Here is a 17,296-nt window from a genome sequence, read left to right on the forward strand (position 1 = left end):
CATTCTTTGAAAAGATGGTTTTTAATGGCTGTATGCATAGTAGCCAATTGCTTGGAAGAACTATGAGGTATTTCACCAACTCTCTTTCAGTGGGTGTTTAGTAAGTCCAAGGTTTCGCTGTTCTGAAAAAATCTACAGTGTTATTTTCTTACCTGATGAATTGGGATGCATTTCTGAAAGTGGAATTATCAAGTTAAAGGGTATATGGTATATATAGGATACGAGCAGCTTTAAAACTTTTTAATTACGTAGTGTCAGACCCCACCCCAGAAAGATTATGCCAAAAGGATTCTTTTACCTTTTATTTACCACATGTAGTCAAGTTTACTATTTTCTGTGTCATCATTAAAGAGACTTTTATTTATTTGTTTGTCTGTTTATTTATTTATTTATGGCTGTGTCGGGTCTTCGTTGATGTGCCCGGGGTTTCTCCAGTTGTGGTGAGTGGGGGCTACTCTTTGTTGCGGTGCGTGGGCTTCTCAATGCAATGGCTTTTCTTGTTGCGGAGCATGGGCTCTAGGCGCACGGGCTTCAGTAGTTGTGGCACACGGGCTCAGTAGTTGTGGCGCGTGGGCCCTAGAGCGCAGGCCTAGTAGTTGTGGCGCATGGGCTCAGTTGCTCTGCGGCATGTGGGATCCTCCTGGACCAGGGATCAAACCGGTGTCTCCTGCTTTGGCGGGCTGACTCTCAACCACTGCACCACCAGGGAAGTCCCAAAAGAGACTTTTAAAGCTATTTTCTTAATTTAATCACTAGTTTTAAGACCACAGCACAGATAAAGAGATGAATTGCATAAGTCATTTTTAGAATTGGGTGAGACCTTAAATATCACATACATATTAATAATGATAGCTGATGAAAATATATAGCTTCTATGTTCTCATCTTTCTCCCGGGGATCTTTGAGATTGTGCTTCTGTAAGTCACCTTCTGTACCTCACACTAGAGTATTGATACTGTGGAGAATTAGGCCAAGAAATAAAGGCAGCAGGCTGTTTGTTCACTTGTTTATTTTTTTAATTGGTTTACATATTCTTCGCTGCACTTTTTTTTTTAATAATTGTAAATTGGATGGAAAAGAAAAATCAAATTGAGACTGAATGTACATTTTAGATCCATGGAAGATAGCTCAGAGAACTGGTTCTTGTTGTCCCATCACTTACAGTTTTTAAACTAAATGCTATAGACCAGTGTTACTTTGTAAATTACCAGTAGTACTTTAATTAGTCTGAGCAGCCTGCCAAAGTCACTAGAAAGAATGTGAGAAACAAACTTGGGTAATTATTGAAGTCACGCGTGTGTGCTTTGTTCTTAGAGCCCCAGTTTAGTATAGGCATGTGTGTATTAAATTTAGCTTACTCTTTAATTAGAGCCATGCTTCATCCTGCTGTTTTTATAAAATGGTGGGGAAATTCTGAAGAGTTGGTGTTTTAGAAACACCCAGGGTTTTCACTTAGCACAAGGTGTCCAATGATTTGGAGTTTGAGAACGAAGCTCTCAGTAGCCCATAATTAATAGGACCTTGGAATGTTCCATCTGGAAGGTATCTTAGGACTAATCAGTGGTGCATCAGAGGTTCTCAGTCAAGAGGAAATTTCAGCCTGAGTAGGTGGGCAGGAGGATATTTTGTTAAGCCTAAGCATATTACAGAATAAAATGCAAAATTATAGGAAGTTGTAAGACAAGCCATTGAATGTCAGGGACATGAGCTTACCCACTGCAGCCCTGGGCCAACCCCAACCCTCACACTCAACTCCTTCACCCCTGCTTTTAGTGGCCTGTCAGTGGAAGATGAAAAGCTCTAGTGGAACCCAGCCTTTGCTTTTACTGACAGAGAAGTTAAGGCCTGGGGAGGTAAAGGATCCTGCCCACGTTACGTGGGAAGTTACTTTGCATAATGGGAACTGCAACCCGAGTCCCCTTACTCCGAGTCTAGCACTACCGTTTGGCAGGTATACCTCACAGTTTTAAGTGCCTTATTCTACATACGCCCAAATTGTACTTCATGTGAAATTTTCATGTCAGTGACACTTATTGGATTAGAGAGTACCTCCACTCTGGCTCACTGCTTATTGAAAAAATGGTCTGTAAAAGACCAACCTTGTCATTTATTTCAACAAGGCTGGGTACTGAGAAGCTTGCTACATCCTGGGGAAGGCTGTGGACTGCTCTTAGAGACACCAGAGCCCAGCTTAAGTGCTGGGTCTGCAGGTCAGGGACGGGAGGGGGAGTTACAAATATGTGATTTTAGTCTGGGGCCACAGTGTCCACAGTAGAGGTGTGTCCCTTCTGATAGGGATTGTTCGTACAAGGATAGTGGTTTCATCATTATTTTTATACACAGTCACTCTCCTCTCTACCAGCCACATGTGTGTCCTCTAATACCACCTAGCACAAATGGGATTGTAAATGGTGCCCACTTAATACTTGCCGAATTAAACTTGTTCATAAAGTATGGGTATGTGTGTGTGCACGCATGTGCACACGTACACATCCATGCTGAATTTTCACATTGGTACTCTGTTTAATGGGAAGGAAATTGGAAAACTAGAGCTGAGCTAGCCAAGTCCTTCTGTTGACATAGAACTCACCTACAAAAGGACTGTCTGCTGTATGTAATGTTTGTATTTAAATGCTTGTGATGTTGCCTTATTGATTTAATCCGTGTACCAGGTCATTATTCAGAAGATGAAATGTTATTACAGAAGACATTTTCTGAGAAAAGTTGATCAGTCATGCAGGACTCTACAGACTTTGAGTCCTATTAATAATACCAAAATAGACTTCTTTCATATATTGTATCATAGAATTCACTTGACGCTGGAACATTATTGAGAGTTTGGGGGGGAAATGTGGTCTGGTTGCTATGATTGTGTAAATGAAGAATAATCTTGAGGTTTTAGAATAAGACCTAGAAGTTCATCATTTTAAAATTTTATGTACGTGTGGCTGAATGGAAGTAATATTTGTTCACACACAACGAACTTAATGAAAGTGGGGGGTGTGTATGAGTGCAAGCTGACAAGAAGTGATAGTGGCACACAGTGTGACTGACGCCAGCTCTGCAATTTGAGTGCTGTGTGAAGCTAAGAACAGTGGTGAAAAAGGGAAGAACGCTTGTAAAAGGCTGCTTAATCTTTTCACTCTAATTTAGTTTTTATAAAAAGGGTCCCCGTAACTCTCTACTCTTTTGAGAAACTTTATTTTAAAATTGTTTTGCAAATTCAAGGTGGTAGGTACAACTCTGTGAAAGAATAAGGGAGGGAGAACTAATCTGTTTTAAGCTCCAAGTCCCACCAACTAAGCACGGAGCATACTCTGCCTTATTTAGTCTTTATAACAGTCCTGAGACATAGCTTTCTTCTTGGAATTACACCAGAACTGGGGCTGAGAGTTTACTGGATGGCCCTTCCCCTAGACCATACCGGCAGTCCGCCTCTGCCACCTGGGATTCTTTGAACCATACCTGCCTTCCATGCTAGACTGGGAGCCCCAGAGGCAGGTTGGTGGCTGCCTTTGCTCTGGGCCCGTCCCAGGCTCTCTCCTCGGTCAGCTCGGGAGCGGATCGGTCTCCCGCATATACCACCTTGGGAGAACAGTGGTGCTAAGTGGGGTCCATGGTGAAGACACTGATGTGTGCGGTGAGCTCCTGGTTCACCCCTCCCCCACCACTCACCCCTCTCCCCCAAGTAAACATGCTAGTATATTGTGCTTACTAGGACAGTAGCCTGCACTAAGTTTCACAGAAATCATCAGCAATACTATAGCTTGCAGTCCCCCCCCCACCCAGTTTTTATAATGAAAAATTTCAGAAGCAGCCATAAAAACCGAAAGAATAGAACAGTAAACACCTCCATCTAGACTGGACAGTTGTTAGCACTTTGCCGTATTTGTTTTTTCCCTCCTCTTCTCCCTTTTCTGCCTCCTCTCTCTCCTTCTCTCTACCTATTTATTTATTTATCTATGCTGAACCTAAAAATCCAGAGTAAGTTTTTATACTCTGGGCCTAGGGTGACATGTTTTGAGGATCCAAATTCTAATTGCTTTTTCATGTTTTCTTATGAAAGTAAATTGCGAACATTTTATTTTTCTGTCCACATAGTCCCCCCTCTGTCTCCCTTGCTCTTTTTTTATTTTAAATATTTTTCCTTTTTTACCCTAACTCTTGATTTGATTCCCTACTACATTTAAACTATGAGTTGTAATCATTTATGGAAGTTAAAGTCCGGATGTATGGGATGTGCCTTCAAATACTTGATAATTATAGATCACTTTTGCTGCTACATCCCTTTAAATGTCCCCGCTTTTGGTTGAAAAATACCTCAGTTAATAAACAGTGCCCCAGACTTCCCTGGTGGTGCAGTGGTTAAGAATCTGCCTGCCAATGCAGGGGACACGGGTTCGAGCCCTGGTCCGGGAAGATCCCACATGCCGCGGAGCAACTAAGCCCGTGCATCACAACTACTGAGCCTGCGTGCCTGCGCTCTAGAGCCCGCGAGCCACAACTACTGAAGCCCACGCACCTAGAGCCCGTGCTCTGCAACAAGAGAAGCCACCGCAATGAGAAGCCTGTGCACCGCAATGAAGAGTAGCCCCTGCTCACTGCAACTAGAGAAAGCCCGCAGCAATGAAGACCCAACACAGCCAAAAATAAAAATAATTTTTTTAAAAAACACAAAAAACAGTGCCCCTCCACTTGCCAGTGTTTGAAGACAAGACGACGACTAATCTTCCTCGTGGTTTTTTATTGAGGCTCAATAAAATGGAGGAGACCTCACCACATCCACGGTGGGAGTGCGATAATGGTGTTATGAGAGCCTTTACGTATTAAAGGCTCACTACTGATATGATGTGAATTGAATTTGGTGTTTAATCTGAAATATGAATAGTGTAATTTGAGGCGGAGCACTGTGCCTATTAAATTGTAGAGCCAGGAAGTAACTTGGTCTGTGGAAGGAGGGTTTGCAGCAGGGGAATACTGCTGCTTTTGCTAAAATGATTTCAAATTTCCAAATACCTGAATTAAACACATATGAGATGGTAGTTTCCTTCATGTACATCTGTGATGTTGTTACACAACAGTCAATTTTAAGTCACGATTGCCCATTTTCAATTTTCCTCATGCAGAAGGAGCTGGCAAGCAACCCTGACTGTCCTCAGATGTGTGCCTATAAGCTGGTGACCATCAAATTCAAGTGGTGGGGACTGCAAAGCAAAGTAGAAAACTTCATTCAGAAGGTAAAGTCTGTTCAGAGGATGGTGACTTAAATTTAGGTTAAGAGTTGAAGAAGCTATTAATGGTATATTTTCTCTTTTGCCACTTTTTCCTTCTCGTTTAGGTGAAATTATTGCCCCTCTGTGTAATTCCTCTCTGCCCTCCTTTTTCTGCCTACAAACAGCAAAAACAGATGCCAGCAGAGGTTTTAAGGGGCTTTCTTTGGAGAAAAGCATAGCGGTTTTTGGTGCAAAGTGCTTTTCTGATGGTTTGCCCAGCTCTTCTGTAGAGCGCCCTTTCCACGTCCAGCATGTCTCCAAGGGTACCCGGGGTCCTGGCACTGGCTGGAGGGAGAGGCCATGCCTTGATGTTGAGGCTCCTCTGTCCCAGCTCGGCTGATAGCCCCTGCACACAGGTCTCTCCTGACACACACTTTCTGTGCCCTGTGCACTTTCCACCTTCTGGTGGGATGTCTTCTTCAGAGATCCTCACTGAGAATAGTTACGCTGAACCTAGGGTGACATAATCTGAGGATCCAAATTCTAATTACCTCTTTTTTATGTCTTCTTTATTCAACTGAAAGTAACACAAGTATTTTGATGTAGAAAGAGGGGAGAATTGCAGTTGCATAGAAACACATGGTTGTAAACGTGTGAGAAACATGGAAAGTTTCTTTGGTATTTAATTTTCCTATAGGGTGAATAGTTCATTCCATTATCATTATATAGAGGCCCCTGTTATATCTCTGAACTTCCCACAACTAGTTGCATCTGAGTTTCACTGTAACTTTTCTACTTTTAAACTGTAACTGCTCTAACATTTTTTTTAAAAAAGGATGTTATACATATAGCTGATTCACTTTGTTATACAGCAGAAACTAACACAACATTGTAAAGCAATTATACTCCAATAAAGATGTTTAAAAAAAAAAAAAGGATCTTAAAGTGCTGGAAACTTTCATTATTCTTGGGCCTGCTTGCTGTTGGCCACAGTAGGCACTCTGTAAATACTGGCTTCTTTTCTTCCTCTTGGATCACAATAATAGATTAACAATCCAGTTCTGATAAATAGAAGGTACACATGTAATTGATAAAGTCCATCCTGTTCATGGAAAGAAAAATTTAAGTCAATTGTCCAAACGTACTAAAATATTCACTGTTCATTGCACTTTTCTCGCTTCTTGGGAAAGTGTAGTAAAACTTAAATAATCCAGCAATTAAAGCCACTAATTATATATGTTAAAGCCACTAAATATATATATATGTGTGTGTGTGTGTGTGTGTGTGTGTGTGTGTGTGTGTATATGTATCTAGTAACAATAGAGCAGAAAAATTAATGGAGAGTATATAAGAATTCTTAATTTAATAAAACATTTTATTCTGAAGAACCCAGGACTCTCTTCTTTAAGTACATGTTGTATTCTACATCACAATATTTCTTTGAATTGCAGAGAAGTTAAGAATGACAGTGTATGGTTTTATAGCAGAAGAAATCAAGTTGACCTTTAGTCACTGACATTAGAAAAAGGTAAAACTAAGTCGGGTCTAGCAGGAGTTCGTGTTGGATCAGAATGCCCACCACATTTGTTTTCAGTTTCTGGTAAATCATTCTGCTTTTGCAAGGAGGATTGTTTCACATTTCAAAGGGAGATTTTTCTTTTTATTTTGTTTTACAAAATGTTAATAGGACGGAATTAAGATTTTCACTAATCGAAATAGTGGTCTTTTCAAACCAAGAATATGTAGATTTCATGGGTTAATTGGGGCATATAAAGTTAATATGTTATGTTAGAGTTTTGCCGTCTTATAATCATTTTCTCTTTGTTTTAAAAGCAAGAAAAAAGGATATTTACAAACTTTCATCGCCAGCTTTTTTGTTGGATTGACAAGTGGATTGATCTGACAATGGAAGACATTAGGAGAATGGAAGATGAAACTCAGAAAGAACTAGAAACAGTAAGACTTCCCATTCTGGGGAAATTCTCTACTTTCCCCTTTCTAAAACTGTGTGCTTAATAAGTATAGACTTAAAATTAGGAAAAGTGTTATTGAAAGCCATTTCTTAATCTCTGTATCCTCAAAATCAAAATCCAGTTTCTTAGACACTAATATCCTTTTATTCCGATTTCTCTTTTGTTGAGCATCTTTCGTGAAAGTAAATTAGAACTTTGTTGATCCAGAATTCGTTACGTGTAAAATGTTCAGTGGTCTTGTATTCTTTTTCATGCATTGGTTGTCCATGCTGGTGCCTGGTTCGCAGTCCTTTTAGGCATTCACTTTATCAGGCCAAGTTGCCTTTGTCATTTTGTTATCGCAGTAAGTTATTAATGCTAGCACAGTAAGTCCTAGTTCCCTATTCTGTAGATAAGATAAGGCTAGTAGTAGTGTCATTGATTGCAGAAGTGCCTCCTCCCATCCCACAACTAGCAGTGTCTCCTTATTTCTTACAAGCTTTAGGCAGAAATTCAGGTGATCCTTGGGCTGGAGGTCTGCATGCCGTTTCTCAAAGTTAAGCCCACCCCAGCTCCTCCCGCACCAGAGAGTCGGACCTGCAGCTCAAGAGCACCCCCTTTCTCCCAGAGTGGTTTCTTCCCCGACGTACTCTTGCATGCGTCTGGTTTTGCTTTTGCTCTGGGCTACGCTTCTTTTCTGTTGGAAGTAAGGCCCCACGGGGGAAGTAAACCCGAGGAATGTCCAGGGTAGGCTGTGGTTTCCATGCAGGCATCCAGAGTCCTGCCAGCAGTCCCAGTTTGGGAAGCCCCGTGGGCGGGCGGGAGTGTTTGACGAACGCCTGTGTGTGAGGCAGGAACTCCATTTAATCACAGGAGAATGGCAACAAATCAGGTTCTTTGGCACAGAAGGAAATCTATTTGTCTGGCACATAGCATTGTAAAGAATCTGTGTTTAAAATTGCTTACTTTTGGTGATTACAGCAGATCTGCTTCTAATTAGCTTTATACAAACCTTCTGAGAGGACCAGGGCATATTTTCTTTATAAGGCAATAAAATGTTTTAACCTTATCTTATACATAAAGTAAACTTTAAGCAGCCTCCAGCTTATGAATGGATTTTGTTCCAAACGTTTTTAAGTTCAGTTTTTGAGATTTGGAACATGTTTTCCCATAGTGACAACATTATAAATTGGGGTTTGGTTTGCAGGCCAGACAACAGAGGCCTCTCTGACCTCAATTTCTCATACTAATAGTATAGCTCTGAGTTCTAGATCTTGGGAGTAAGGTGATAGGATGGCAAGCATGGAAGACCATCCCTTACACCCTTATTTTTAGGCTGGCCCCAGGCAAAATATTTAAACAGACAAGAGTAAGTCGTGGGTACTTGTTACCTTCCTTCCAATGCCTCTCTCCCACTTTTGTCTTCCCTTTCTCAAGAGTCAGGTTCCCTTCTCTGAGCAGCACCCCTCACCACCACCCAGTCTTAGTCCCTTTCCTCCTGCCTTGCCTGGTTTTGCTCCTTCCAGGTGCTCTAGGCTCCAGTAATAGCTGCCACCTCTGCCTCCAACCCCTCCAAGCAGCCGGTGTCAGCTGAACATCAAGAAGAAAGCAGCAGGATTACACACTCATTCCCACTAAGCTTACGGTACAGCCTTGGCATCTCCAAAAAACGATTTGCCAACACCAAGAAGAAACAGGAAATGGACTTATATTTATTGATTCGAACCCTCAGGAAGGAGGCTTTCATTTGGTTTTGATTTCTATGCTGAAGGCCCATCCATAGCACGAGGAAGAGTGGTGATGGCTGAAGGGGTAACGAATGGAGCCCTCCCTGGTTTGGGCTCTGGACCCCTCGGACGGAACTTGGCCGAGGCCTTGTCTTCCCCCAGGGGAGTGCTTACTTCCCTCACAAGTTTTTAGTCTCAAGGTGCCTGAACACAGCGCCAATGGGAGAGCCCTGACAGGAGGTGGTGACCCTGGCTGCCACCTGTGGCAGAGGGCCTGCAGGCTCAGCTGCTTCTCCATGCACATCTGTTACTTGTGAGTTGGGAATCGCACTCGAAAAGAAGGTGTAAGAAGTGTTACACAGAAGCCCAGTTTATTAGAAAGCATCATTATTGTATCCACATGGCTTAAACTGACAAATTCCCTCATAAAGTTGGTAGAAATCTGTCATTGGTTCAGGGTTGGGAATCCATGGCAATTTCTTTGTTAAATATTTCAAAAATACTTCAAGTCAAATTGCAGGGTTAAATGCGGATCATCTTAATGTTAAAGCCCATTTATTTTGTTCTAGGTCACTGGGGAGTGCTTTATTCCACATCCCATTGCTGCTGCTCTGAGTCCTAACAGTTGGTTTGTGAGCATCTCAGTCTGGGCAGCATCATGCCCACAGGCCAAAACGCCTACCCAGAAAACACCTGCCTCCTGAAGAGGTGTAACATTTTCAAGTCCTCTTCACCACGGAGGAATTTCCCCTTTTCTTGAGGTCCTGTTTCCCTGACACCTGATGATAGAATTTGATGTGTTATAATTCTCTTCTTAACTCACAAATATCTGAAGAATTGGATTTCTTTCAAATGGGTTTTGGCCCTGGAGAGAAGGCGTAGCATCTCAAGAGGTTAGGCATGAGAGGAATGCCCCTGCCTGTAATCCTGAAGAGGAATACTGGGGTTAGGCCCAGCAACTGAAGGAGTACTTAGGGCAACGTTATGCCTGTTCTCAACTGGACCTTCAGGAGGGGTCGGGAGAGGGGGGAAGGGTTGAGCTTCAGAAATGTGTTTATTACATGTGTTCCTTTTCTGTCCATTCTTTTCTGATTTTCTCATTGAATTGTCTCTAGGCTGTTGTTGTGAATGCCTGTCTTTTCTGATGCCTGTCCTTGTGTCCATTGTTTCTCATACATTGTTCCTGTGTTCGCTTGTTCTTCCTTTTGTCCTCCCTCTTTTTAATAAACTTCCTGTAAAGAACTCCTTTGAGGGACACTGGTCTCAGAAGCCAGAGGTGGCCACACCTCATGGCTTCCTGTCTGGTCCAGGGACTATGAAAAGGTGAACCAGACCATCGGGGCATTTTCTCACACTGTATTAGTGAACAGTTCATTTACCCTGGCTATCTTCGATAATTTCACATCATCAGTCTGCAGGCTTTTGTTTCCTAGATTAGAGAATAGATACATTTTTTATGCTGTGGTAAGAAAAGCCTTTTGCAAGATTTACTTTAGATCAAGGTAACTATAGAAGGGCCTCGGAACTTTTTTTTTTTTTTTTTTTTTTTTTTGCGGTACGCAGACCTCTCACTGTCGTGGCCTCTCCCGTTGCGGAGCACAGGCTCCGGACGCGCAGGCACGGGCCTAGCCGCTCCGCAGCATGTGGGATCTTCCCGGACCGGGGCACGAACCCGTGTCCCCTGCATCGGCAGGCGGACTCTCAACCACTGCGCCACCAGGGAAGCCCTGGAACTTCATTTTTAATGTGGATATGCTTGTAAATAGGCAGCGGTCATTTCACAATCTCTTCTAGATCTTTTTTCTCCCCTTGCTTACTAACCCAATTTAGAGTCTGTGATTTCAGCAGCTCATGATTTTATTTTACATTTAGATGCGTAAGAAGGGTTCCGTCCGAGGCACGTCGGCTGCTGATGTCTAGATGAGTCCCCTGTAGGGTCAGAGACAATATCAAACTGTGTAAGTGAAGACCTGGGTAAAAAGAATGTTTAAAAACCAATACCTTTTTGGTAATGGGTAGTTAACTTGCTGAGTGGAGACAACATATTAAGTATGGTTTAATTTTTAGAATGTAAGAGATATGTATTTCAGACATCGACAGTGAACACCTGAGTTATTCTGTAAGAATTTTATCTGTGGAAGAGGTTGAATTTAGTAATCCTAAGTTAGTTCTTAGTGTTATGGGTTAGAATCCAGCTGCCAAGTACGCTTACTCGTCATGCAGCACTGTCCTAGAAACCAGCTGAGTTTTCATCCATAGCCAGTTATTGACCTATTTCTCACTAGGACCATTTGTGGTTAGTAAGGAAATATGTAAAAGCATTTAAAGTCAAAGATCCTTCATCCCATGCCATAAGGGCCAATCTCAATAATTCATTTTAGTTGACAATTTTTGAATATCAGGAAGTCTTCCTTCATGTTGACTTTTCAGTCTTTATATTTAGCTTTAATATGTGTAAATGCACTGTTTTTTGTTTACAGTGTGAAATATTTCTATGGTCTTATTTCTTTCACACAGATTTATATGCCTAGATAAGAGATTTTCCTAGAGGGGAAAAAAAGAGCCTCAAAATCTACCCCACATATTGAAACCAGGATGAAAAACAAAAATCGGCAGTACACTGTCGTAATTTGTTAATACTGAGCTACGTTTATTGAGAAAAATGACAAGACAGAACACACTTCTTACCCCACTGTTTCTTGGCTGCCCCCGGACGTGTGCTACCTGCTCTTTAATTATTGAACACTGGAGAAAAGAAATGTTCAGTCCTGAAGAAAAATACCAAATAAGAATGGATGAACTCTGCCAGGATTCCTCCAAAGCCCTTTTCTTAAAATTTAGTGTTCATTTACAATTTTTTAAAAATTTATTATTACTTTCACTAAGGTCTTCTGAGTTTCTATGATTTATTTCTGCTTCTAATTTATTTTCCCTCTGATGAAACAAAATATTATGCCCTTAGTAAGACCAGAATCAAGAGATTAAACGTTAAAAATGCAGTAGTTGGGGTGCATTGTCTGCCAGAAGTTTTGTTACACTGAGGATTTTTTTCCAAGAGAATGTTTGTGACAAGCTGCGGTCTAACATTTTTTGCGTCTCTCTGTATTTTAACACATTGCACTGTCTCGCTTTCCTTACAGTTACGTAATCAAGGTCAAGTAAGGGGAACAAGTGCAGCCAGTGATGAGTGAAGAAGAATCTGACCATGTCTCGCAGTGTTGACGTTTCCCAGACGTGTGCTTGTGGTTATGTGCCCACAGGCACAGGTCCCAACCACGTGTGTATATATGTGTGTCTATCTGTAGCTGTATATAAAACGCATGTAGAGCTGCAGATCAAAATACACACACTAGTGTATATATGTACATACATACTGAAGGGATTAGTACAATTTCTCCAAAGTACTGTACCTATCTTCAGCAAGAATGCAAAAGAAAATATTTTCAATATATATACCTGGAACAGATTTTAATAATTATCAGAGTAATACCATTAATGGACGAATTGACTGCAGTGTACTACTAGCTGGTATGTTTCATAAATGGCAAGTTGTGGACCAATATATGTAGCCTTTTATTACTTTTCTGTTCTTTTAAATCAGTCTCATAAATTTTAATTCTAGTGCCATAATCAACAGACTCCCACAGAAAAATTTATTAGAAATCTTTTGGTATTCCAAGGAATTTGGAATGTAACTCTGAATGTATTCATAATCATTTATTTCTGGGTTTTCATTATCATACAGCCAAACTGGATAATATCTATTAGTAAGTAGTAGAGTTACAGACCAATTTTTACTTGTTTGCCCCAAGGAAAAGATCCTTTTAAAAAAAATTCCATTTTTTATTGGAGTTTTGTATGTTGAATTTCAAGTATTTTTCTACATCAAGTCTAGCAAAAATGGAAATGACAGTCTGTGATTTATAACAAACACTATACAATTTTCAGGCTTCTGTTAGGCAAAGAAAGAAATTGATAAAGAAATTAATAGGATTGTAGGCTGTTTAGAAAAACTGGACGTACAGCACTTCCATGGAGTCTTGTTTCTGAAATGACTGCTTTCTGAAATTACAGCTTGGAAACTATGCAGAGGATCTCGACTCCTCACAGCTTACACGGTAGAATATAGATAGTGATGACATTTTGCTCTTTTCATGTTGAAATATACTTTAAGGGGGGATGCTGCCTTTGAGATAAGAAGAGGTTCGGAGGCAGCATGAGGCTTGTCTGCACATGGTTAGGAGGCCCTGCCAGGGGCCAGCGCAGTTCCACCCGTTGGGATGTGCTCTCAAGTAGGATGTCGTTAGAACATATCCTGAAAAAGCATCATGAAAATGACGGTTAGAAGCTGCTGCCCCTTTTTTCCTTTTTTTTAAAGAAAGGAACAATAGCTAGGTAAGATTTTTATTATCTTTCTCTGTCCAAATCCAGTTTTTCTCCTGTCAGTCCTGGGAGCTTGAATAGAGTGATATTGTTGAAGCCTTCAAGTCACAAACCATCTTCTTTAACCTCCCGTCCCTCCTACAGCACACAAGCCCCTACGTGGTCATATCACATTAGTAATCTGATTTGCTGACAGTCCTGCCCTCCCTGCTCCTTGTTTTCCCACGACCTGTGTCCCCACTGAAGTGATCACAGTGACTTAGACAAGGATGTTTAGGATCACTCCTGCGCTGTGGTACCCTCTATCCTCAGCTGCAGACCCCACGTCGCACATGTCCTCTGTGTACTCAGGATCAAGACTGATGTTTACTCTCTGGGCACCGTTGTAGGATAGGTTTTGTCAAAGCATAATCATTGTCTGCAAAGTGATGCCAGGAAGATTATTGCTCATTTTGTGAAATAAAGAGTCTAGCCTTCTCCTTTTAATGAACTTAACTCTCTCGCTGGCGTCTGTAGCGTCATTGGGAGCTTAGACGCACACGGAAATGAGAGCCCAGCGCATGGATTTTAATGTTTTTCTAACAACTGTGGAGATTTGAGGGAATGTGTGGTGAATGTAAAATATCTAGTTTACTTGGCAGTCTCTTGTGTAAATTACAGTAAAACAAAGTAAATGAAATTTAAACAAAAAATAAATTTGATCACAAAATGCCACTTGTGTGCCTGAGTGGTTGTTTCCCTGATGCCACGTCTGGTTTAGAACACTGTGGACGACTTCTCTGCTGTTTTTTCAAGAATTCTCTAATTTGCAGCACTACCACTCTGGGAAAAAAATTTTTTTTTTTAATTTGTCCTTAAAATCTGAGCAGTAAAGAAGGATTATATATTAGTCTCAGGGGTTTTTAAAAACTATTCTTAAAGGGGAAAAATAAGGAAAATCCATAGTATTTTTTAAAGTACTCAGTAAGCATTTTGCTGTTAGATTCTGCTCATTTCAAGATCGTGGCTTTTTGGTTTGGGGCCATGTTTTACGTCTCCTCTTTTAGGACTTGGTCACTTCCAATCTTCCAGTTTTGGACACGTAACAACTATTTTCTTGTGGTGCCAACTTACATTCTAGAGCGGTTCAGCCTCCAGAGAGGTGGCCAGGTATCCGGATGGATTTAATAAAATGTTTTATTTCCAGGGTGTTCTTGTGTTTGCTTTCTGAGGTGATTTTCTTAGTGTTTTATTTCAGAGAGTGTTTGCGTTCACGTGGACCGTCTGTCACTCGTGCGTTCAGCAGTGTGAGCTGAGCTCTTCCACACCCAGTACTCGGGTCCCCTGGAGGTGCCAGAGTGAGCAGCAGTGCAGAGTCCAGGGTGGGAGACGGACGTGTTAAGAGGTAGATGACCGCTCAGTCTGATTAAGTAGTCGTTTGACAGTAGAGAATCGGTGGAGAGAGATCTTAAGACGTCATCCACATCGTTACAGATGAGAAAGCAAAAGTCCAGGCCAAAGGCAGCTTGGCAGTGGGGACCCTTGGAGCCCCCCTCCTGGCCCCTCGCAGAGTCTTGGACTCCTTTTCTGTCACTGGGGCCCTGGTACCCTGTAGTGTTCAGGGTCAGCTGAGGCACTGTATCCTCTAGCATGTGTTGTGTCCTCTTCAGTGTGATTTCTCCCCTCCTGTTCTATCCATGTTCTGACTGTTGTTAGACCCTCACACCTGATACCATTGAGAGCCACTGAATGTTAGGAGGTAGAGTTCAGTGAGTCCAAAATTTGATTTTTTTCAATGCTGCCCTCACTGTCAGCTTTAGAGTTTGGCACTTCACGTGATTGGAGGGAGGGAGGGAGGGAAGGTGCTGGGGGATAGGTTAAAGATCGTCCTACTGATCCTGGAGCATCTACAGGGTTCCTAGGAACCTTGCCAACATCACTTGGGGTTATGTTTTCTGACTTGGAAATATTAAACAACAGCGATCCCTTCAAAACCAGTTCTTAAACCAGATTGGGTTAGGGAAAGTAGAAAATTTTGAGTGTTCTGTTATGCTAGGGCTACTGGTTCAAAAAAAATTCAGCATGTGTCAATCAGAGGTTCTCAACATTGGCTCCACTTAGAATCATGGGGGCAGACTTTAAAAATACCGTTGCCCACCAGTTGCCTTTCTATGGCTTGGGTTCAGTGTGCCCCGTTTTCAAAGGCCAGGGAGAGAGCTTAGAGAATTCCTGCTCCTGGAAGATCATCGAGAAGACCTTCTCTCCAAGTAATCAGACTCCCATTCTTCAAAGCCCATTCTTCAAAGCCCAGGGCAGCCTTTCTTAACCTGGAGTGACCTCTAGCAGTCTACACCCCTCCCCTGGCTCTTAACAGACTGCCACCTTGGTTAATACATCTGTATGTTTTGCTTTCCAAGTGAGCTCAGGAACTCCTCGTGGGCAGGAGTCACAGTTGTACCCCAGAATCACCTCTCCCGATGGAAAGTTTGACTCTGAAACTGATCCTTTTGTCCACAACAGATTCCTGCCTATGCTGTGCAAGGCCCCCTTTGAGTCCTGGGGTTAGAGTGGAGGGGAGTATGATGAAAAATTCAGTAAGATCAGATTTCTGCCCTCAGAGAATCAAATCCTGACAGCCAGCTGCAGCAGGAGGTAGCAGTTCTGGTAGCTCAGGGTACTAAGTACGTTGAGAGAACAGACGAGGGAGCTCCAGGTCCGCATTCCCTCCTCACTTTCCCAGACATTAACAGGAGCTTTGGTAGACTCTTCAAACTGAAGGAGTCTAAGACCAAACTCTTAAGTCTTTCCTCTTTCCCCTAAATGTACTTCTTTCTCCCATCAGTTAACTGTGTCACTGGCTGTGCTGCCCAAGCTAGAAATCCTAGCTGGTCACCGAGTCTTAAAAGGGCCCCCAAACGCTTGTGAAATCCTGCTCCTCTTGAATATCCTGGTCCAAGCCATGCTCCGATGGCTTGTCCTCTTATCTAGGGCAGGGGTCTACAAACACAGTAAATATGTTAGGCTTTACAGACCACATGGTCTGTCACAGCTACTCACCTCTGCCCTTGCAGTGCAAAAACGGCTGTAGACAATATGTAAAGTAAGTGTGTCTGTTCCGATAAAACTTTATTTACACAAACAGGCAGTGGGCCAGATTTGGCTGGTGAGGCCGTAGCTGCCAAGACCTGGTCTAGAGCGTGGAAAGCCTTAATCAGTCTCTGCCAGAGGTGACTTTCTGGAACGCCCCTGATGGTGCTACACCCCCGCTTGAACACCTGCATGGCTCCGTGAGGCCCAAAAGACCAGTGCAGTCAAGGCCAGTGACCAGCGAGAGCCTCACTCTGCTGTCTGGAAAGTGGAGCCAGTGACGTTCATCCACCTCATGGCCGTTGGATGGGTGAAAGGGACCGAGCAGATTTCTGCCGCCCCGGCAGGGATGCTGTCCCTAGAAAGGCTCTAAGCTGAGGAAGACCGTTGCTGCTGTTTGCCATCTGATTCCCAGCCAATACCCAACCGGAAGTTGAAGGGTAGAGCTGTGGTGTGCTAACAAAAGCTGTTGATGTATAAAATACAATGAAGATAATGCCGGTTAGCTAAACTCTTCTCGACTGGCATATTTTATATCGCTGTATGTCTGTTGTCCAGAAAATACCATCTGTGGCTGTTAAACGAAAATGCTATTCTCATGGGAAAGCTCACAGATGCCCTATACATTTTCCACAATTAAAATCTGGCTCCTTAGATACCACTGCCAACGTGTCAACCTGAGCTTGGCTCCGTGGCTCCTGACTGGGCACGGTAAGGTTAGGCCTTTGCCTAGAAAAGCAGCCCGGAGTTTCCCTGAGTCAGTGACACTCAACTTTGGGTCGAATCTGTTTACTCCTTGGATTTCTGAGAAGCAGTAAAGCGCTGGGACATGTCTCCGCCTCGTTGATCCCTTATATATTCTGACACCACCTGCTAATCAGCCGATAGCAGAATTGCCTTGCACTCCAGACTGAGGGAGCTTCATGAAGTGGAACGGAGGAGTGGCTTACGGTGT

The 17,296-nt window shown here is 42.5% G+C and overlaps 1 protein-coding gene across 2 annotated transcripts in view; it reads left to right on the top strand.

The window, feature by feature from the left end:
• The window catches only part of PITPNB (phosphatidylinositol transfer protein beta), a 61,786-nt gene extending 47,797 nt beyond the window's left edge, over window positions 1-13,989 (top strand). Inside the window, exons 9-11 of one of the 2 annotated variants that reach the window (XM_065889683.1) lie at window positions 5,127-5,237; window positions 7,047-7,169; window positions 12,033-13,989. In XM_065889683.1, coding sequence (XP_065745755.1) covers window positions 5,127-5,237; window positions 7,047-7,169; window positions 12,033-12,083 — 285 coding nt within the window. In that variant the 3' untranslated portion in view covers window positions 12,084-13,989. Of the gene's footprint in view, window positions 1-5,126; window positions 5,238-7,046; window positions 7,170-10,764; window positions 10,813-12,032 lie in introns of those variants that run through there. The other variant, XM_065889684.1, reaches the window with a different exon arrangement.
• The last annotated feature ends 3,307 nt before the right edge of the window (window positions 13,990-17,296 follow it).

The sequence above is a fragment of the Phocoena phocoena genome, chromosome 13 (genome assembly GCF_963924675.1).
Source record: "Phocoena phocoena chromosome 13, mPhoPho1.1, whole genome shotgun sequence".
NCBI classification, from domain to species: domain Eukaryota; kingdom Metazoa; phylum Chordata; class Mammalia; order Artiodactyla; family Phocoenidae; genus Phocoena; species Phocoena phocoena.